General features: G+C 47.7%; 1 protein-coding gene across 1 annotated transcript in view; it reads right to left on the bottom strand.

Moving 5' to 3' along the window:
- Positions 1-2,440: 2,440 nt before the first annotated feature.
- The window catches only part of PRPF19 (pre-mRNA processing factor 19), a 59,434-nt gene continuing 47,690 nt past the window's right edge, over positions 2,441-14,184 (bottom strand). Inside the window, exons 14-16 of the mRNA XM_078677001.1 lie at positions 13,981-14,151; positions 13,780-13,885; positions 2,441-4,466 (exon numbers count right to left, since the gene is read on the bottom strand). Of these exons, the coding sequence (XP_078533127.1) occupies positions 4,369-4,466; positions 13,780-13,885; positions 13,981-14,151 (375 nt within the window). The 3' untranslated portion in view covers positions 2,441-4,368. The remainder of the gene's footprint in view (positions 4,467-13,779; positions 13,886-13,980; positions 14,152-14,184) is intronic.

The raw sequence follows: 14,184 nt of genomic DNA, 5'->3' as shown, positions 1-14,184 counted from the left end.
TAAAAAAAACTAACAGCTTATAAAAAGTGGTATGTAAATACTATATAAAAAGAAGGATTTTCAAGCGTATCCAGAGGGTTGTTTATGCTCTCAATGTTGTACATTTAGCATGCCCTGAAAAGTGCACACACACAAAGCAATGGAAAGGGAAAAACGTACGAACAAGCAAGCAAACACAAATGAGCATCATAAATAGTTGTGTATACAAACAGAGAGAGCAAGACACGGACAGTGAGCGAGGGACAGGTATAGATACATACACAGGGATAGAGAGAGATAAAGCAAAACAAGGGCAATTAGAAAGGGTATACAAATACCTGACCAGATACAGTAAAAGACAGATATATACACAGAAACAAAGAAACAGAGGCATGTTACATAATTGTCACAGGATTACCACTGTCTTTATAACGTAGCCAAAAAGACACTTGGGGGCACCCGTTGCACAAGACAACAGTTCCATACACAAGGTTTCAATAGTATATATAACAAAGTGTTCAACCAAACATACAAAAAAAATCCCTGTCAGCCAATGCAGTATGACATGTTTTAATGCAAGGATTTTTTAACTCAACACAATTTTAAGTCACTCGAAACAGTACGTCAAAGTTCCCAAAAAATAACTTTACCACTTTGTTACATATACTGTATGCCTTTGCTCTGTTAGGGAGAAGAAATGGGGGAAAAAAAACTGAACGCACGGCAGTGAAAACTGAAAGACACTGCTCTAATTAAAACAGATGGCACCCTGCGAGCCGCTGCTCGCTTCCGCAATGTAGATGCCGTGGGAGGAAACTTTTGCTTAAAAAGGTGGGACATGTACCCACCCTTTGGCCAATTGCGTGCTTTCTTTTTGGAAAGAAGCACGCAAAGGCCAATACAATTAATGCAACAAAAAAAGCCACACACAAGTTTCAGAAAAGTCCTGAGTGATTCCAAAAGGTCATCTCTTAGAGCAGCGCATGCGCGCTGCGCTAGGCTCGACCTAAAAAGGCAGAGAAAATAGGGACAGTTTCAGACCCAACCACTAGATGGTGGAATGTAAAGAGAGTGGGTCCAGAAATATTCACGAAGCAAAACAAAGGGAGGCATCACAACATACCTCGTGACTGAAAAGACTTCTCCACAGAAAAACAAGTTACAAACATCCAAGGCCAACACTAGATGCCAGAAGTATGCAGATCATGCGATCTACAGTCAAATAAGCTATGAACTTGATTCTTCCTTCAGGTTTTGTACTCCAAAAGGACAGTAGGCATCCTCGATCTGCATTAAAAAGCCATTCATTCTTGATATTTCAGCATCACTGCAGCAAAGTAAGGGCAACAAGGCACCACTATTGTTATGGATGCTCAGTTTATGCTTGAAATACGAACATGAGGATTTTCAACGTCTGAACTTTTTTGTGATTTCTAAGAAAATTGAATTACATTTTATGAGCTCCATATTGCAAACACCTTTTAAAGATCACCCTCTAGAAAACCCCATGCAATATTTCTAAAATGTTTTTCATTAGAACATATGCTCTGGTTTTGTATTCCAAAGAGGTGTTGTATATGGTAGACAAAGATAAGTCAAGAGGTTCTGAGCTTATGATTGGCAGCAGCATACCCTTTTAAGCAGTGTAGTAAAAATGGTAAATCTACAGACACTCAGGCAAGTGCTGTATATGGGATACTTTGACGCCTGCAAGGGACAGCTATATGTGTAGTACCAAATAAGGAGCACAATCACTAGAAAATGTAGTGTGCCACACTCAGGCTCCAGTATATCGACCATTTTTCCATTTCTGACCCAAGTAGTCCCAGGTGCATAGAAAGTGGATTCCTACTGGGGCCCCAAGAATCAGCAGGATTTTGATATATCTTGTGTACATTGTAAATAAAAAAATGGGGGGGCAGAGTCTTTTTGCAATGATAAATCGCTGGTCTGCCACCCTCCGTTTCAGACTGAGCCATAATTTTATTCTTATATGTAAGCAGGTATGGCTATAGAATTTCTATAGCGTGAGCCTAGACAAACGGCAGCTAATATTGTACTCGTTTTGCAGGAGTTCTGCTTCCCTTAGTATAGGTTGCTAAGAAGAACATAATACTTTTTATTATTACTTTTAATTGTACACAAGTGTTTTAATTTCTTAGTTTGTCATGCTGTGCTGTTGACTGTTTTCCATCTTTCCTCCTTTGAACCCTTCAAACCATACCCAGCGTATTTATAAGGCACCCTCCTGTAATTTTTGGGAATGGACTTACCTTATGAACCTACCTCCAGAAACACTTATAGCATTTTCAACTCCAATCCGGTTTACTCCTTCCGTAAAAGCTATCTGCCGTGTCAATTCTAAACAAAACCTGCACTGCTTCTAAAAAGCTCTCGAGTTGTCCTCTGTATGATAATGGTCCAGAAATATAAGGAGCAAGACAAACCACAGAGACAATATTCAAGTTATCCTTTTTATTATTCAACTATGTACGTACTGCCTTACAAAATACAACTCTCCTTCAAACTTCAATTTCAGAATAAAATTCATCAAAAAATAAAAAGTTAGCCCTCTTAATTATCCATGTAGAAGAATGTGCTCAAAGTGAGGTTTGTTTAGCTGGGGTCAGAACAGAGACTGCAATTACTGAAAAGCATCAGCACAAGCTTGAAGAATGCAGAGGCGGCAACAGCAACAACTGTTATTTTACTTGAACACTGGAGCTTTTGTACTGTGAGGAAACTAGAATATGAAACCACTCCAGGGTAGTAGGAGGGCTTGTATGCACTGGATTTCAGCAGAAAGGACCTGAATCGCATGATGAAAGAGGAATTGGATATGTAGAGTGCAGGCTGGAGAGAAAACAACCCTTGCCAGGGGAGGCTTGGATAGAAGTCACAGAAGATGCTGGGGTCCCTATACACGCAGACATATACAGTAGCGTCAGCATAAACTGGAGTCTCATGAGGGCACGTGGAGTATGCGTACAAAATGAAAACGCTATCTTGTTTGCAGGCTGGTGTGTGTTTAACAAGGTTACAGACAAGCTTGTGAGATTTATATAGCAGGAGCAGCAGAAGTTACTCTAAGCTCTCAATAACTTTATGGGGAAGAAGCAGGGATTAGGTGATCTTGCAGAACAGTCATGTAGCTTTTGTGACAAGTCACAGCAGGCTGGAAAGGAGTACATGTGCACCTGGGGTAAGAGCTTAAGCAGGACTTGCATAGCTGAAGCCGTAAGAGCCTAGATGTTTCCTAAACTCAGAAGAGGCAATGTTGCAGGAACTAAAAGAAAAACAAAAACTATTTCAGTTGCTCATACAGCAGAGGTCACACAAGAGAGTGACATGTGCACATGTATGGATGCAGCAGAGATTCAGCAGCAGGCTGAGCAGTAGCCGCAGTCTCAGACGGAGACTTCTCGGGCAGGTGCCAAGTAGACTGGATCCGAAGTGGCATTTTGATAGTAGACATGGTGTGAAGGCTACAACTCCCAGATGGAGTTTCTATAGTGGGGCCATAGAGTCAACGGGATATCCAACACGTATGATTATGTACAGGAAGCAGAGGAGAATCTGATGAATGGGGTTTGTATTACAGGAACCACCAAGACTGGGCTCTCTGACTAGGTTTATATACAAGGGGCCACAAAGTTGCATTTTCATGATGGTGGTCTAAAAACCTGGGCTATCATTTCTACTGTGGTGACTAGGTACGCCTGGGACAGCAGATCTTTTCATGGTCGGACTCCTTTTGCCTAGTACCACAAGGACTGATATCACTCTAACAATGCCCACAGCAGACACTGAAATGTGAATGGATGAGGGTAAGTCTTGTGAAAGGTCCAGAGAACATCTGAATGTGCCTATTCGTCTCCAGGAGGTCTGAACATTGTTGGGAGTGAGCTATGTTTGCAAGTGCCAAATGTCAACTTGTGATTGCTGAATAGGTTGAAGGAGGGGTCCAGTGGGAAGAGGCACTTTAGGGGAAAGAGTAGGACTTCTCCATCGGTCCCAATTTCCCACCTTTGTCAAGTGAGAGAATCACAGCGGAGAGAAAAGGAACAGATCAAGAATTTCTGCAGCAACATTAGAGAGACCATGGTAGATTTTTGCAGCATGTACCGATACCTGCTTCAATGGATGGCTCGATGACACTGTCCCGTCGTGTTTTTTTAGAGGGACAGAAAGGAAAAACATTATAGTCTGTCGTTCACGTTCCTTTGTTTCGGGGGAAAGGCGCATCCATGAATCACGGAAAAATCAATCACTAGACAAAACCACGATCACCCCAGCAAACACCCTGCCCCGCTGGAGGAACAGTAGGAGGGGGCACAATAGTCACGCCAGAGAGGAAGAACGGGGCTGCCCCGGGCAGGGTGGCGAACTCTACAGGCTGTAGAAGCGCAAGCTTCGGTCCATTCCCGTGGACGCAATGAACTTGGCGTGCTGTCCAAAGGCCACCCCGGTGGTGAGGCCACTGTGCTCTGTAAAGAAAGAATGGGTATATGAATTATTTTAGCGACTCATCACAAAACTGATCAGGATCTTGTACAAAAATGATCAAGAAGGGGGGTTGAAGTAGGCAAAAAACAAAGGAGGAACAGGCGAATAGCAAACTGACCCAAGAAAGGAAATGTATTATAAGAGAAGAACAAGGACACTGAAATAAACAAATAAGAGGGAGTAGGTGGGCTTTAAGCCCACTGTGAGAAGTTGGCCTGGTAGGGGATGTTTCCAATTCTGGAACCACCTACTACCTGACCAAACAATCCCCTTATGGTGTCTGGTTGTAAGTCAACCTTATTAGACAAGCTATCCTAGTGGTAGCATGGACTAAGCAGCCTAAAGGCTTAACTTAAGAGGTCGTGTTAAGCGAGCTGTTTTACCACATACAATCCTGTAATACCAAATGAAAGGACACCACACAAGTATATATTATAAAAATATATGTGTTTATTACTAAAAACAATCCCCAGTATTCTTTATGAATAAAGGGGCACAAGCGTTAAATCAAAAGCACTGTTTAAACATACAAAGTTGCACAATTATGGATGAGGGCAGGGGGCCACTCAAACCATATACTAAACAAGTGGTATAAGAGAGGCCACTCGAACAGTGGTTAGGCCTAGGGCCTAGGGAATCGCTGGGAGCAGTCAGGACAAGCAATGCTGAAGTCGGGAATGGCCCTCGGGATTCGGGAGATGTGCGGAAAGCGCACGCATGCACCAATGTTAACCAATGGTGCGTAAAAGTCAAATAGTTAAAGTTTAAGGACACTTCCGCTGAACCTAGAGGAACAAAACTTAACACACAGACCCTAGAGGTGTGCACCAGTGTGGGAACACCGGCGGAGCAAAGTTACCTCACCCACAGGAAGTGGGTGCACAGGGTCGAAGTGGCGTCGGGTTTTGACACGCAGGCTCTTGGTGCTTGAAGCTGAAAGGGCTGCAGGCAGGGTGAAGACGAAGTGTCCGGTGGAGTCCAAGGGTGGACTCAAGTTGTAGAGTACCTGAAAGCAGAGGGGACAGAGTCTGGGTCACTCAGCAGTGACCAGGGTGGAACCAGGACGGAACCAGGCAATGTCGGGCGCAATCAGGTGGTCGTCGAGGCGCTTCTCTTCGCTGTCACGTGGGCTCTGGGGCATCTGCGACGTCCAGGAGCAGGTCACGATCTGTCCCACGCAGGCTCTCACCGTCGGTGCAGTCGGCTTCCGGTTTGGAGCAAACAAGCCTTGGTAAGAGCAATCCACGCGGGATTGGAAGATGGCGTCTTACTCGGACCAGGAAGGTCAGAGTCGGGGCTCCCTTTCAGGGGAGCTGGTGTGGATCTGGAGCAACCAGAATCACGAGTCTTCTTTTGTAGTTCGTCGGCACAGGGACCACAAGCCAGCTGGCAAGTGACCGGGCCAACGCGTTGAGCCAAATCGTGCCAAAGGGCCCCACGCAGCACTCGTCGAGTGTGGAGGGCTGGACTTCGGCTCAGGAGTAGCTCAGGGTGGGGGCTTCTCAAACCCCGGTGTACAGCTTCGAGGGTCACTCGTGGGCTGCACAGTCAGCGTCTCGTGGTCACTTCAAGATGGCGTGCCCCACGCTTCCGGTCGCCTCCACGGGTCTCAGCTTTGCAGGGACTGTGGATCGGGCTGTTAGAAGCTGGGCAGGCTTGATCTCGTCGATCTCAGTCGCTCGAGTTCCGGCGGGAACTGCAACTAAGTAGACGTCGAGGGCTGGATGGTGCCTGCTGCTGCAGGGTGGTCACTCCTTGACCACAAGGGAGATTCTTCGGGCTTCCACGTTGAGATGGAGGGCGAAGGGTCCAGAATATCGTTTCAAATGTTTCTTCCAGGAAATCTGATGTGCATTGGCACTGCTCCCACTCTTATTCGAATCTGGTGGGCGTGATTACCTGCTAGGTCCCCTCCTATGGGTGGGACCCAGGAAGTGGGTGGATACACCCCCTTCCTTTGATCCAGGCCGCCCTGGCACGAGGGCTGGAGTGCCCCAGAACCGGTTTGGCCGGATTATGCAAGGGGCAGCCTTGTGCGCCCCAGGCAGTGTCTGGTTTCTTTCAAACCTCCCTGCTACAATACACTATCTCCTGTCTGGAGGGCGGTGACACCCTCCTGTGACAGGAAACCCTTTGTCCAGGACCCCCTTGACTGGGTTTCGGTCAGCTCCAGGGGTCCAGACATTTGTCTGTGGCAGAGGCATCCATTTTGTGGATCTTAAGGCCTTTGGAGAAATCAACCGCATTAAAGTGAAGTAACATGTCTTACCCCTCTAGAGGGGTGGAATGCCATCCCCGTCGCCAGAACTGGCGAGGGGATGGTATTCCAAAGCGTATGACACCTTACACGACATGTGTTGATAAAGCCAAACCAGAGTTGCTAAATAACCGCGAGGATTATAAGGCACTTAATAGTATATGGTATGGCATTATCCTGAAACAGCTTAGGGATTTGTTCCCGACGGCTGCAGACAGGCTCAGCTCATGCTAGAGCTCCATCTCACATAAAAACCAAGCACCCAGCCTCCAGGATTGGTGAGGCCTGTCTATAGGAGTGGCTCACAGGTTTACATGTGTCCAGATATAGGTTTAGACATAGGTATACTATATCTAAGCAAGGGGTGTGTACACCACCTTACCCCAGCTGAGTGATCAGCCAGTTGTGTCAATTTAAGAACCAGCCAGGGGTGGCAAAAGATATGCTGCAGCCCCTGGTAGGCCTTAGTGGCTCCTGTGCCCTGTGCACCTATAGTGCATTCTACAGGGGCTGACAAGGAGTCCATTTCCAATTGGTATGTACCTAGGGTACATGGAATCCATTTTACAGAGAGAGCAGATGGCCTGGGGCCCTGATTAGCAGGGAACCAGGTCAACTAAGTCAAAAACCCAGCTAAACACAGGCAAAAAATCTGGGGTAACCATAGTCAGGTAGCCACCTTCCTACATAACCCCCCCCCCAAACGAAAGGAGATAAGGCTATCCTTGGCCAGGTAAGCCTATATTGCCTGAGTGGCCATATAAGGAAGTACCTGCACTAGCATGGGTACCCCCTGTCTCATGGTCCACTAAGCAGTCCCTCACCCTTTGGGTATTAGAGGGTCTCCACCATAGGGAATCACTACCTTGGGTGTGTTTATGCAAAGTTAAAGGCTGGTTTGGATATGGAGTATTGAAGTTAGGCTCCACTAAGTTAGGGCTTGGTTTCCTCCAATTATCTTCCACCAGGTGTGCCTTTCTTTCTTTAACTGAGTTGCACTGTGCTCTCAGGGTCAGCCTCTGGCTACCTAAAGCTGGAGGCTGGGTCCCTCTGTTTGGCTTGCTGGAGGGACAGTTCAGGTTTGGGCCCTTTGGGTCCCAGGTTTGGCTGTGCCCAACAGAATCCCTCTGGGGGAGGTCCCTAACTGTTTTTAAGGGGGCTCCCTCAGGAGTTTTTAAAGTTTTCACCTTACTAGGGCTACTAGTTTTGGTGCACCTAATCTTTTGATGGGGGTGCTTTATTTGACAGGGGGCCCTCTGGGTCTCACTGTCCTTCTTGTCCTCTGCAGCCCTGGGCTGGCTAAGGCAAGGGAGAGAGGGGCAGGTTACCTGCTCCAGACTGGGTCCCACCTGAGAAGGGTCCACTGACATCAGAGGTTCTGTCAGGCTACGCCCAACCACCTCTGGGGCAGTTCCTTCATCAGGGGTAAGATCAGTTCCCTGAGGAGGCTGATCCTGTCCTAAAGTCTGGTGAGGGGGAGATTTCTCTTCCTCCTCCATGCTCTCAGTTTGTGTGGAGTTATCCATCATTTCAGGTTTCACAACACACGTGTCAGTTTGAGTTTGGGCTGTGGCCATCACAGCCCCACCAACCTTTTCAGGAGGAGACTCAGTTTGGGTTTCTGCTGTTATCATAACAGCTTTGCTATTCTGTTCAGGAAGAGCTTTTGCTAAAGATGGGGCAGGGAGTATCTCTGCCCTACCAACCTTTTCAGGAAGGACATCTTGAATTGGGGCTGTAGCCATTACAGCCCCACTAACCTTTCCATTGGAATTTACCATTCTAGAATGGATTTCCTGTTCAACCCCAGCCCAGGCTGAGATTTCTAAATCATTACCCAGTAGACAGTCTACAGGCAAGTTTGGGGACACTGCCACTCTCTTTGGGCCAGTGACACCTCCCCAGCTGAGACTTACTACTGCCATGGGATGATTTGTTTGGATGCCATCAATGTTTATTACCTGGTATGTGGCACCAGGTAAAAGTTGCTTAGAGGGGACTATGCCATCAGCCACCATGGTGATGCTAGCCCCTGTGTCTCTAAAAGCTTCAACTCTTAAACCATTGATGATGGGTTCTTGTCTATACTTGCTCAAAGTATTTGGGCAAGCAGAGAAGTTGGCAAACCCCATGCCAGCCTCATAAACAAGATCATTGGGTGATGGGGACCTGGATAGGCCAGGGTCCACCTGATTTCCAAAAGTAAACCCACCCAGATTCCTGGGTGTGCTTCCACTTCCTGGGGGATTACTGCGGACAGTAACAGGAGGTGTTGAAGCTGGCTTTGGAGGTATATTTTCTTTATTGTTATTCTTGGGACAACAGCTGTCTGTTTTGTAATGCCCCACCTGTTTACAGGGATAACAATAGGGTTTTTTCTCAGTTGAAGAAGTGTCTTGGGACCCACCCCCATCCTTGGAGTTTTGGGGCCCTGGGGAAGTCTTTTCTTTACTTTTATCCCCACCCTTATCTTGAGGCTTGGTAGACTCCTTCTTCTGGTTACTGTCCTGATTCTTAGGCCTAATCCTGGTTCTGACCCATTTGTCTGCCTTCTTTCCCAATTCTTGGGGAGAGGTCAGATCAGAGTCTACCAGGTGCTGGTGTAAGAGCTGGTTCTGACAATTACTTAGGATCTGCTCCCTCATAATCAAATTATACAACCCTGTAAAGTCATGTACTTTGCTGCCATGTAGCCAACCCTCCAGAGCCTTAGTAGCACAATCTACAAAATCAGTCCAGTCCTGAGTCTGTGTCTTCTGGGTGTCTCTGAACTTGAACCTGTACTGTTCAGTGGTTAAGCCAAACCCATCTATCAGAACACTCTTCAGGACTTTGTAATTGTTTGCATCCTCATGTCTGACAGTGAGGAGCTTGTCCCTCCCTTTCTCTGAAAAGGAGTACCATAAGATTGCTGCCCACTGTTCCTCAGGAACCTGCTGTACCATGCAGGCTCTCTCAAGAGCAGTCATCCATTTGTGGATGTCATCCCCTTCTTTGAAGGGGGGCACAATCTTTGTCAGGTTTCTACTATCATAGGACCTGGGTTTCTCTTTAGGAATATTGCTGCCACCATTGGCATCTAAGCCACACAATTTCTGCTCTCTTGCCAAGGCAAGTTTAGCTTGAGCTAAGGTAAGCTTAGCTTGACTCAGGGCTACCTCCTCTCTCTCTATCTGGAGTCTGACAGCCCTCATTCTAGCCCTATGCTCAGCTTTCTGAGAAGCACTCATGCCTCTCTCTGATTCTCTGGAGGCACTAGAAAGATGAGAGTCCCCTGAGGGAGATCTCACTCTTCTGTTGCCTGGGAGAATCACATGTTGGGTTCTGGGGAGGTGCTGGCCCTCTCCATTCCCCAGTAGGTCCAAGTTGGCCTGGCTAAGCCTACCAACTGGAACCTGGCTACCCTGATCCTGTACTTCTAAGTCCTCAACCTCTGAGTCCTCATCCAAGTCATCATCATCCTCCTCTTCAGGGGGATCAACTGCAGGGGGGTTCCCTTCAGTTCCTGTATCTAGGGAAGCTGCTTTTGCCCTCTCTAAGTCATCCTGTTCTAGGAGTCCTATCAGGGTTAGGCAGGTGGGGCTTCTGCCCCTTTTTAACCCTCTTGCTTTGCACAAGACAATCAAGTCTCTGCGGGTTAGTTTGTCATATCCAGAAGTTGCCTGGGTAGGGTCAACTGTCACAGGACTAGACCCTGAGGCCTTTCCTGTGTCGGACATGGTTACTAGTGAGGTGTAAGTGGTGCACTTACCTACACTAAGTGTTTTCCTACTGGACCTTGCTAGTGAGCTGTAGTCAGGGGTGTGCTACTCCCTTCAACCTACAACTACTAAGTTCAGTAGAACTTAATATGCTAAGCTTTTGATTTTATATGTACCTAGAGGTACTTGATGTGATCTTTCAATTTGATATAAAGATTGCAATGGTAAAACAACAGCAAGCTCAAATCCCACCGCTGCCACCAATGTGAGAAGTTGGCCTGGTAGGGGATGTTTCCAATTCTGGAACCACCTACTACCTGACCAAACAATCCCCTTATGGTGTCTGGTTGTAAGTCAACCTTATTAGACAAGCTATCCTAGTGGTAGCATGGACTAAGCAGCCTAAAGGCTTAACTTAAGAGGTCGTGTTAAGCGAGCTGTTTTACCACATACAATCCTGTAATACCAAATGAAAGGACACCACACAAGTATATATTATAAAAATATATGTGTTTATTACTAAAAACAATCCCCAGTATTCTTTATGAATAAAGGGGCACAAGCGTTAAATCAAAAGCACTGTTTAAACATACAAAGTTGCACAATTATGGATGAGGGCAGGGGGCCACTCAAACCATATACTAAACAAGTGGTATAAGAGAGGCCACTCGAACAGTGGTTAGGCCTAGGGCCTAGGGAATCGCTGGGAGCAGTCAGGACAAGCAATGCTGAAGTCGGGAATGGCCCTCGGGATTCGGGAGATGTGCGGAAAGCGCACGCATGCACCAATGTTAACCAATGGTGCGTAAAAGTCAAATAGTTAAAGTTTAAGGACACTTCCGCTGAACCTAGAGGAACAAAACTTAACACACAGACCCTAGAGGTGTGCACCAGTGTGGGAACACCGGCGGAGCAAAGTTACCTCACCCACAGGAAGTGGGTGCACAGGGTCGAAGTGGCGTCGGGTTTTGACACGCAGGCTCTTGGTGCTTGAAGCTGAAAGGGCTGCAGGCAGGGTGAAGACGAAGTGTCCGGTGGAGTCCAAGGGTGGACTCAAGTTGTAGAGTACCTGAAAGCAGAGGGGACAGAGTCTGGGTCACTCAGCAGTGACCAGGGTGGAACCAGGACGGAACCAGGCAATGTCGGGCGCAATCAGGTGGTCGTCGAGGCGCTTCTCTTCGCTGTCACGTGGGCTCTGGGGCATCTGCGACGTCCAGGAGCAGGTCACGATCTGTCCCACGCAGGCTCTCACCGTCGGTGCAGTCGGCTTCCGGTTTGGAGCAAACAAGCCTTGGTAAGAGCAATCCACGCGGGATTGGAAGATGGCGTCTTACTCGGACCAGGAAGGTCAGAGTCGGGGCTCCCTTTCAGGGGAGCTGGTGTGGATCTGGAGCAACCAGAATCACGAGTCTTCTTTTGTAGTTCGTCGGCACAGGGACCACAAGCCAGCTGGCAAGTGACCGGGCCAACGCGTTGAGCCAAATCGTGCCAAAGGGCCCCACGCAGCACTCGTCGAGTGTGGAGGGCTGGACTTCGGCTCAGGAGTAGCTCAGGGTGGGGGCTTCTCAAACCCCGGTGTACAGCTTCGAGGGTCACTCGTGGGCTGCACAGTCAGCGTCTCGTGGTCACTTCAAGATGGCGTGCCCCACGCTTCCGGTCGCCTCCACGGGTCTCAGCTTTGCAGGGACTGTGGATCGGGCTGTTAGAAGCTGGGCAGGCTTGATCTCGTCGATCTCAGTCGCTCGAGTTCCGGCGGGAACTGCAACTAAGTAGACGTCGAGGGCTGGATGGTGCCTGCTGCTGCAGGGTGGTCACTCCTTGACCACAAGGGAGATTCTTCGGGCTTCCACGTTGAGATGGAGGGCGAAGGGTCCAGAATATCGTTTCAAATGTTTCTTCCAGGAAATCTGATGTGCATTGGCACTGCTCCCACTCTTATTCGAATCTGGTGGGCGTGATTACCTGCTAGGTCCCCTCCTATGGGTGGGACCCAGGAAGTGGGTGGATACACCCCCTTCCTTTGATCCAGGCCGCCCTGGCACGAGGGCTGGAGTGCCCCAGAACCGGTTTGGCCGGATTATGCAAGGGGCAGCCTTGTGCGCCCCAGGCAGTGTCTGGTTTCTTTCAAACCTCCCTGCTACAATACACTATCTCCTGTCTGGAGGGCGGTGACACCCTCCTGTGACAGGAAACCCTTTGTCCAGGACCCCCTTGACTGGGTTTCGGTCAGCTCCAGGGGTCCAGACATTTGTCTGTGGCAGAGGCATCCATTTTGTGGATCTTAAGGCCTTTGGAGAAATCAACCGCATTAAAGTGAAGTAACATGTCTTACCCCTCTAGAGGGGTGGAATGCCATCCCCGTCGCCAGAACTGGCGAGGGGATGGTATTCCAAAGCGTATGACACCTTACACGACATGTGTTGATAAAGCCAAACCAGAGTTGCTAAATAACCGCGAGGATTATAAGGCACTTAATAGTATATGGTATGGCATTATCCTGAAACAGCTTAGGGATTTGTTCCCGACGGCTGCAGACAGGCTCAGCTCATGCTAGAGCTCCATCTCACATAAAAACCAAGCACCCAGCCTCCAGGATTGGTGAGGCCTGTCTATAGGAGTGGCTCACAGGTTTACATGTGTCCAGATATAGGTTTAGACATAGGTATACTATATCTAAGCAAGGGGTGTGTACACCACCTTACCCCAGCTGAGTGATCAGCCAGTTGTGTCAATTTAAGAACCAGCCAGGGGTGGCAAAAGATATGCTGCAGCCCCTGGTAGGCCTTAGTGGCTCCTGTGCCCTGTGCACCTATAGTGCATTCTACAGGGGCTGACAAGGAGTCCATTTCCAATTGGTATGTACCTAGGGTACATGGAATCCATTTTACAGAGAGAGCAGATGGCCTGGGGCCCTGATTAGCAGGGAACCAGGTCAACTAAGTCAAAAACCCAGCTAAACACAGGCAAAAAATCTGGGGTAACCATAGTCAGGTAGCCACCTTCCTACACCCACCCACAAAGAGGTATATACAAAATATATACAAGTCTAGAAAGCTCGAAGAAAAAACGTAGAGACGATATAACTGGAAGCGAAAACTTGGAAAAAAAGGACTAGAAGATGTGCCAACAAGGAAAAGGTAGAAGAAAAACTAACTAGCCAAGACAAAAGAAAAAAAGGTTTTAATCAAAACACAAATTAAAACTCCATATCAAGTGAGGCAGAAGGAAGGCAATATGGGAGGGTTGGAAATGGAAGAGAAAAAGACGGGGTGAGCACAAGGATTGTACACGCAAGCCCAATAGAATGCACAAATAAATGAGCAGTCTGAGTTATACCTGTGAAATGGAGCACTTCCGTCCACTGCTTACAAATATAAATCTGCACATCGGTTCCACCCAGTGCAAGGTATGTTCCACTCTGGTCGAACATCAGGGACTTCACCTGGGGACAAACAAAATTAAAAATTGGGTCAAATATCAGACAACAAAGCCACTGAAGAGACCAGAAGTGTGTCTGTAAATCAGAGAGCCACGCACCTCAAAGTTGTCATCCAGTTGAAGGGTCTTGAAATTCTTCAGTTTGCGCAAATCCCACAGTTTGACCGATGAATCATCTGCAGCAGTGGCAAGATAGTATCCGTTCTCAGAGAAAGCGATGCTAGTGATTGGGCCAGAGTGACCCGGGAAGTTAGCCACGTTGGTACGCTCCTATGGAGGGAGGAGTGATACACATTACAACCC

The sequence above is a fragment of the Lissotriton helveticus genome, chromosome 1_1 (assembly GCF_964261635.1).
Source record: "Lissotriton helveticus chromosome 1_1, aLisHel1.1, whole genome shotgun sequence".
Taxonomy (NCBI): Eukaryota; Metazoa; Chordata; class Amphibia; order Caudata; family Salamandridae; genus Lissotriton; species Lissotriton helveticus.
Note: the sequence above shows the minus strand (reverse complement) of the source record. Positions and strands in the feature narration are given on the sequence as shown.